The sequence below is a fragment of the Eurosta solidaginis genome, chromosome 3 (assembly GCF_040869045.1).
Source record: "Eurosta solidaginis isolate ZX-2024a chromosome 3, ASM4086904v1, whole genome shotgun sequence".
NCBI lineage: Eukaryota > Metazoa > Arthropoda > Insecta > Diptera > Tephritidae > Eurosta > Eurosta solidaginis.
In genome coordinates this window covers 172,345,046-172,354,086 of record NC_090321.1, presented here as the reverse complement: position 1 = coordinate 172,354,086, position 9,041 = coordinate 172,345,046, and the positions used below count along the sequence as shown (strand labels likewise).

Sequence of the window (9,041 nt, the reverse complement as noted above, 5' to 3'; positions counted from 1 at the left end):
TGGCTCATCTCGCAAATGCGGACGCACCCGTGGAATACACCGAGAGGGTAAAAATCCAGAGTTTTATAAATGGCATACGAGACGTGGAAACGAAGCGAGCTACATACGCGAACCCAAAACTGACATTTGCTGAAACGGTATCACATGCATTGACTCAGGAAACTGCCTCCCTATTAAGTAAACCAGCATATAAGGCTCATCGTGTAGAAGTAGAAAGGCCAGAATGGGTAGACACAATTTTGGAAGCACTGAAGGGATCACAACAGAAAAATGCCGGAGTTATTAAATGTTTCAAGTGCGGCAACCCAGGTCATATTGCACGACATTGCAGCACCGGTCCCAATAGCTCCAACAATGTGGGTGGCCGTAAACGCAAAGCTGAAGGAGATGAGCAAATCTCCAAGTCCACTCAATCGCTAACTAAAGCGAGTCAGCCGCAAGGGGCGACAGCTGGCTCCCTCAATTGAATGCCCCATAATCTCTATCTCACAAATAGGAAGAAGGTCAAACAATCTTATTGTCGGAGGACATGTGGATGGAAAGGAACGTTTACTGACTGTAGATACGGGTGCATCTCATTCCATCATTCGAGCGGATTTAATCAACAAGAAGATAACACCATTGCATGGAGCAAGATTGCGTACAGCCACTGGAGAAGACAGCACGGTTCTAGGAGAAGTATCATGTGAAGTCGCAATTGGGAACGTCACGGTAGTACACAATTTTATAGTGGCAGAGATTGCTGATGAAATCATAATTGGAGTGGACTTCTTAATCGACCAGGGCATCAAGATCGACATGCAAAGCAAGACGATGCGATATAAGAACATGGATGTACCACTTAATTTCGGCTACGAGAGAGGCTACAGCAGTAAACGAGTGCTGGTGGAAGAGAGTCAGCGAATACCACCAAAATTCGAAGCAGTCATCTGGGCAAAGGTTGATGGAGATTGTGGGACAAACAAATTGTGGGTTGTCGAAGCAGCAAACAAATCAGCACTGAACATACTTGTAGGAAAAACCCTGGCTATGACAAAACAAGATGGACGTGTTCCAGTAAGAGTACTCAATGAGTTCAATTCACCACTCAAACTGACTAAAGGAGCTATTTTGGGAAGATGCCAAGAGGCTGAAGTAGTTATTAACTGTGAACAGCTCCAGGAACACGTTTCAGCTAGTAATACTAATCTTTCAAATGACATCACGGCATGGACGCAGGGGCTAGAGGAAGCATATCAGAGTAAGGCAAAACAACTGCTCCTAAAGTACGCGAACATATTTGACCAGGATGGTTCTAAACCAGGCCGCACCAACGTTGTGAAATATCAAATTGACACTGGAGATGCGGGGCCGATCCGTCAAGCTCCACGTAGTGTTCCACTGGCGAAGCGGCAACTTGTGAGTCAAATTATACAAGAAATGAGCGACAGCGGCGTCATCGAACCATCAGCTAGTCCCTGGAGCTCTAGGTAGTACTTGTAAAGAAGAAGGATGGAAAAATGAGGGTTTGCGAGGACTACCGGAAGTTGAATGACGTTACGAAAAAGGATAGCTACCCATTGCCAAGAATTGACGACACTCTGGACTCGCTCTCTGGTACAAAATGGTTTTCCACACTGGACTTGAAAAGCGGCTACTGGCAAGTGGAGGTAAAGGAGGAAGACAAAGAGAAAACAGCCTTCAGCGTCGGAGATAGTCTTTGGCAATTTACAGTAATGCCCTTTGGACTATGTAATGCACCAGCTACTTTCGAGAGACTCATGGATCAGGTATTGAAAGGACTACATTGGAAAACATGCTTGGTGTACCTGGACGACATCATCGTATTGGGCAAGAATTTCGATGAACATCTTAAGAACTTGGAGGAAGTTTTCCAAAGAATAGCTGGCGCTGGTCTGAAGTTAAGTCTCAAAAAGTGTGCGCTGTTTAAAAAGGAAGTAAATTATTTGGGTCACAAGGTAACGACAGAGGGCATCTGCACTGCGAACGAAAAGATAGAGGCTGTAAAGGATTGGCCAAGACCACAGAACCTACATGAATTAAGAAGTTTCCTTGGGCTGTGCACATATTACCGCCGATTTGTACAAAATTTTTCCAGCGTAGCCCATAGCCTCCATGAGCTTACAAGAAAAAATAAAGCTTTTGAATGGAAGAAGGAGCAAGAAGTGGCTTTCCAAACATTGAAGGAGCGTTTGTGCACTGCCCCAATGTTAGCATATCCGATTCCAGGAGCAACATTTATTCTAGATGCAGATGCGAGTGGATATGCTATAGGAGGCGTTTTATCACAACTGGTCGATGGACAGGAGAAGGTAGTTGCATATTACAGCCGTTCGATTGGAAAACCAGAGAGGAACTACTGCGTTACGCGGAGAGAGCTGTTGGCATTGGTAGAGTGCGTTAAACATTTTCACAAATACCTCTACGGCCAGCGATTCCGTGTCAGGACAGATCACGCAGCTTTAAAATGGCTACTACAGTTCCGTAATCCGGAAGGACAATTGTCACGGTGGATCGAGCGACTACAAAGCTATGACTTTTCCACTGAGCATCGAAAAGGTAGTACCCATGGAAATGCCGATGCAATGTCACGAAGACCATGTAGTTTGGAATGCAAGCACTGTTCAAAAGCCGAGGCTAAAGAAGACATTATAGATGTCCGGCTAATGACTATAACATGTACAGATGAATGGGACAAGGAACAGCTAAGAAAGTGCCAGCTAGAAGATGCAGATCTGTCACGTGTTATGCAAGGGCTCGAACGAAATGAAAGACCAAACAGAGAAGAGATGTCAGCAGAGAGTCCCATTGCGAAGTCATATTGGACACAGTGGAACAGTTTGGAATTGATATCCGGTTGCCTTCATCGTGTATGGGAGAGTGAGGATGGTAAATACAAGAATAAACTGATAGTTGTTCCCAGAAAGAGGATTCCTGATGTGCTCAGCGAGCTGCATAATGGTCCAAGCGGAGGTCATCTTGGAATCACGAAGACGCTCGAGAAGATTAAACAGAGATTCTATTGGGTTGGTTGCCGTCAGTCGGTCACTGAGTGGATTGCGAACTGCGAGGATTGCAGCAGAGCGAAAGGGCCCAGAACACGAAGTCATGGCCAGATGAAGCAATATAACTCAGCTGCGCCATTTGAAAGGATCGCTATGGATGTCGCCGGTCCATTTCCTACTAGCAACGGCGGAAACAAATATGTACTGGTAGTTATGGATTATTTCAGCAAATGGCCAGAGGTATACCCAATCCCAAATCAAGAAGCGGAAACGGTAGCAGAAGTTTTTATAAACAATTGGGTTGCAAGGTATGGTGTACCAATGGAGTTACATTCTGACCAAGGCAGGAATTTCGAATCAGCTGTGTTCCAGGAAATGTGTAAGTCATTGGGCATTCGAAAAACACGGACAACTGCATTGCATCCTCAATCCGATGGTATGGTAGAACGATTCAATAGAACATTGGAGGAGCACTTAAGGAAAGTAGTGGACAAGTACCATAAAAAATGGGATACCCGCATACCATTATTCTTGATGGCATACCGATCAGCAGTGCATGAGACAACGGGCCAAACCCCTGCAAAAGTAATTTTTGGCAATGACCTTAGACTGCCAGCTGATTTGAAGTTTGGGATAGATGCCAATGCGGAGAGAAATGTGAGGAAATCCACTAGTGATTTGGAAGAAGAGCTAAGAGAAATACATGATCTGATAAGGCAACGAACAAAGATTATGAGTGACAAGATGAAAGCCAGATATGATAAAGCAATTAATTCAGAAGGTTTTCAGGAAGGAGATTTGGTGCTGTTATACAACCCACAACGTAAAAAAGGTTTGTCCCCGAAATTGCAGTGTAATTGGGAAGGCCCATACAAAGTTGTAAAACGGATCAACGATGTACTGTACCGCATACAAACCATCGGTAAACCACGAACCAAAATGAAGGTGGTCCATTTGGAAAGGCTAGCAACGTTTAGATCGAGAGATTTGTCTGATCGGGACGATCAGACTTAGGTGGAGGGCGGTGTCACGGATATTAGCATCACTAAATTATCCCATCACTAAGGCGATGCTAAGGCCATGCCAAGCAGTATTTACGTTAATAATTAAATCAAGTATACACATATATAAGGCAGCCCAGAGAGATGTCACACACAGATGCATTTACTTATATGCCTATGTGCGCAAACTACAAACATTCACATCAATAATTCAATCTTTATGTATCTACATAAACGAATAAATAATTGCGTCTACACATATGTACGTATACGAGCAGCGGAGCGGCAATGCACAAACACGTGCATATATCTTATCTGAGTTGTCACAAGAGAGAGCAATAATTTGTGCACGTAGTTGTGGCTGGCGATTTTGTAGCCGAAACAACTAGTAAGTTCTGGAAATCGAAGAAGTATGCAGCGTAAACTATAAAAGCGGGGCAAGCGAGTAAGAAGTAATTCAGTTTGATTTGAGTTGTCAAGCAGTTGATTAAGACGATATCTAGCGAGCAATAGCAGTGTTATTTTGAATAGTAGAGTTTCATTGAGCTATCAATCAGTGTGGTTATTAAGCAAGCTATTCGTTGCACAGTTTGTTATTGTGAAGTACTTTAATAAAGGCCATTTTGCATTATTACAAATTGGAGTTATTTATTCATGTATAGTTGAACCATGCATAAAACTTAGCAGTGTTTGTATGTTTAAGAAAATGTTGCCATTTTGAGTTTGCCATCTCCATTTGACAATCCCATCGACCATGCAATGAAATAAATAAATTCAGCTGATGAGATGAGCCAACCATATAATGGAGCCATGTTGTAATAGGTAGCAACGAAATACAGCTATTATCAGTCTGGTAATATTGCTGGTTTCGTTGAAAACGGAACTTATCGAAAGAACGAATTTCATTGATGGCCATGGATGCCATCTTCCGTCATTTGGATCAAAAACGGCAACTTTTCTGTTGTATTTTGTATTCAACACAAGTGATCTTTTATGACATGTTCATGTTAATTTGCATTTGAGTTATCTATATTGATATGTAGTAATAAACAATTATTGCCTGTCGTCTTACGGATAATTTTTATACTTGTGATGAATTATTCCTATTCGAGATCAGAAAACAAATTGAGTGGCACACTATTATTGAATTCATGGTGTACCCCAGCAGAGTTTTTTAAGTGTTTGGAAAACGTTCTCCGTACTTCAGCACAATGATAACTTTTTAAGGAATTCCCCTACGTTTTTCAATTTTCAAAAAAAAGGAAGATGGGCCCGATAAACAATATAGTGCTGAAAAGGCAACTACAAACTGGCTTTATATGACAGCTTTGTTCCCTTTATAGAGAACAAGGAATTGCGTAAAAATAAATGTTTCAGAATTTGGAAAATTTTAAATCATTTTTGGAATAAATCGGGATGTATTTGAAATGTTTGATGCCAACAAAACGTACAGAAATTTCTGGAGCCCTATTACCGTATGCTTTTTCGCTTAAGTTTTGTATGAAGTTTTTCGCCACACCAATATCCGCCCATATCTTACCATACAAAAGCGTAAGATTTCTTCAAGATTTAAATTTGTTTGAACAAAACACTTAAAAATTTAAGTAGAAGCTATAAAAAACTTGAGTTTATATATTTATTTTTCCGCTTGGTCATACAAATTTTTCAAATATATTGGTCATTTATTTATTTATTTATTTGGGAGTTCTAGACGACATCATCCAAAAATAACTCTTCATAGAAGCAAAACCTTTAACTACTGTTTTCGGATACGCAATCCTAGATTCGAGATCCGAGAAACGTCTTTAACACCCCTCTCGATAATTTTGGACGTTTATTAGAAGTGTTCCGCTATCATATAGATATAGTGGTAATTTTCCCGAGGTTTGGTATTTATTGTAATATATTTTGGATCTGAAACACAGTGTAAGTTGGCAACCGTTTAACAGATGCTAGCAAAACACTGTTTACAGAAAAAAAGTGGCGGTTTGCGGCAATTGTATTAAAATATATTTATTTTGAAGCCAAAATAAGGCAAATATAAAACAAAACGGCGTCCGAAACCTCTGAACATCATCACAGGATGGATAGGCGGAAGAAGCGCACATCCACCAATCAATACATGATGTATTTGGATATGATGGAAAAGGACTCCATTTTTGCTACTGGACGTATTCCTCGCGATGTAGAAAGTAATTATTTGCATAAAAAATGGAAGGAACTTTCAGATAAGCTAAATACTTGCCAAAGTGGACCAACATTAACTGCCGAAGAGTGGCGAAAGGTAATAAATGATGAAATACCAAAACAAAATGTTGCTTAATATGTATGCCTCGACTTATTTTCTAGCGTTTGAATGATTGGAAAAATACTACACGCTGCAAATACAGACGAAGCGTTTCAGGGGAAAAAGACGTATCTTTAACATCCCTAGAATTGAAAGCACTCGATCTCTTTGGTAAAGTTCCAAGTGCTGTAACAGACCCGATAAGCATAACTCTAAAATCAGAGAAAGAAGAGCAAGATGATGAAGTAGAACACCAGCGTACATCAGAATCTCTACAAAAAGAACTACAAGCTGTAGTTGAAGAAGCAATATGCGGCGATGATGACGAAGAGGATATTATACAAGATGAAAGTGACCATGACGATATGATTACACATTCAATGTCAAATAATGTGCACACTTCTGTGGCTACTAATACTGGTGGTGCAGGCAATGCAGGCACAACAACAACTTATCGAACAATAGTTGTAGAGAATGCGCAATATACCGACGATGAACAGAATCAGGATCATTTGGAGTTTATAACACACCGTCGTCACACATTGGGACCCTCAGCAACAGCTGGCAATGTGGCAACTGGAGTGCAAACAATGGTAACATCAACTCCAGCTCACGCAACTACTGTCACCAAACTCATTAACGGTGAAATGCCATTAAAACGATTACGTACTCATCCACCCACTGAACAGGTTATTTACGAAGGTAAATTTGTATTTTCTTTGCACATAAGTTAGATACTAATAAATTTATTTTACATTATACGTAGTTAAAAAAGCATCCCATTCACAACCACGCATAACAATACATAACACTGGTGTGGCGCAAACAGAATGCCCCACGGTTCACAGTAGCCACACTACACACAACAGCCATAATACAACAGCACAGCTAGTAGGTGTTGGTAATTCTGCGGACTCACGTGAAATTGCGCGTCAGCTTAAGCGCATGGCTGATATTAAAGCAGAAAAGCTGAAGTTCGAAATAGCGCGTTTTAAATTTAACAATCCAGGGTTTGTTTATCACTATCCATCATTATAGTATATTTACTATTTTTATAAAAAACTATAAGATAACGAGACGATGACATAATTTCTACAATTTTGTTCAAAAATATTTTTTACTTAGTTTTAAATCACCCCCAAAATAATTAATACTTATTAAATAGTTTAAAGTAGTCGATCTAATGCTTTATAAAACTCTAACTTAATTCATGTTTTAAAAATTATCAATTACGTGCATATTTATAATTCATAAAAGTATTTAAGATACTTTAAGCCTAAAAATCAGAAGTTAATATAAATAAAGGAAACTTCGATCAACATCTTCGAGTCGGTTAGTACATGTAAGCAGATACTAGAGTGCGGCTCGAATGCCATAGCCCTTTTAGGGATTGTTAGTCGATTTGGTTTGCGACATGTTTTGTTTGTGCATGTATATCCAAGCAAAGGCATGAACCAATGCATTGCGTCTTTTTTAAATCATATAATTATAGATATATCGAGTATGTATGTAATTGCAATTAGAGTCGAGTTAAAGAGACTTGGTTCAGTGAATAGTAAATAGATTAGGTGGTATGTATAATGATTTTAATTACATATTCATTGTGTGTTAACGGAATATTCAAAAATATGTAATACAAAAATATTACATTTTAAATAAATTAATTTCAAAGTAATTACGAAAATTTCTTAAGGTTTTAGAAAATGTTAATTGTCCCTCTTAAAATCATATTGATTGTAAAGTTGCTAAAATAGCAAAAAAGGTTTGTCTGAGAAGATCTTGCAAGTACTTTGAGAGATACAAAATCATTTGCCGTCTTTCAGTGAGTTTTACAGCTCCGGCTCACGCTCAATTCTCATGGGAATGCTCTGGATCATTGAGAGACTTGAGAAGCAGATGTCGTGAAATTTTCGCACACGTGAAATGTGATAGGCGGATGTCGCCGCTGTTTTGCATTTAACTCATACGGCGAAAGGCTAGGAAGCGACACAAGGCGAATCTATACTAGGTGGTGGCAAAGCGAATTCAATCAATTCGCCGTAAAGTAGAATGTCAAGTCAAAAGAAAATTTTCATTGATTTCGATTAACTGACATGTTGCAGTACAAGGCGTTGTATGGAAAATTATCAAGAAGAAGCAATCAGCTGATGGAATAACACCACCTGTAATGAATTCGCCTTGGAAGCGACATCTATTTTTGAAAAAGTAGGTATATTAAAGGCCGCGTTGCCAACCTAAAAAGAAGTTATTAACAAATTATCTGGCTCACAAATCAAGGCGAATCTATACCAGGTGGTGGCAAAGCGAATTCAACCAATTCGCCGTGCAGAAGAATGTCAAGTCAAAAGAAAATTTTCATTGATTTCGATTAACTGACATGTTGCAGTACAAGGCGTTGTATGGAAAATTATCAAGAAGAAGCAATCAGCTGATGGGATAACACCACCTGTAATGAATTCGCCTTGCTCACAAATTGAACCAGACTTCCAAGGCAAGGCGAATTCATTACCGGTGGTGTTATTCCATCAGCTGATTGCTTCTTGATAATTTTCCATACAACGCCTTGTACTGCAACATGTCAGTTAATCGAAATCAATGAAAATTTTCTTTTGACTTGACATTCTACTTTACGGCGAATTGATTGAATTCGCTTTGCCACCACCCTTGCTTCCAAGGCGAATCTATACAGGTGGTGGCAAAGCGAATTCAATCAATTCGCCGTACAGATGAATGTCAAGTCAAAAGAAA

The 9,041-nt window shown here is 39.7% G+C and overlaps 1 protein-coding gene across 1 annotated transcript; it reads left to right on the top strand.

The window, feature by feature from the left end:
* Window positions 1-5,952: 5,952 nt before the first annotated feature.
* Window positions 5,953-7,957, top strand: prod (proliferation disrupter). Its single transcript, XM_067777799.1, has 3 exons — window positions 5,953-6,290; window positions 6,356-6,995; window positions 7,060-7,957. Exons 1-3 carry the CDS (start codon window positions 6,090-6,092, stop codon window positions 7,329-7,331), a joined length of 1,113 nt encoding a protein of 370 aa, XP_067633900.1. The 5' UTR covers window positions 5,953-6,089; the 3' UTR covers window positions 7,332-7,957.
* Window positions 7,958-9,041: the final 1,084 nt, after the last annotated feature.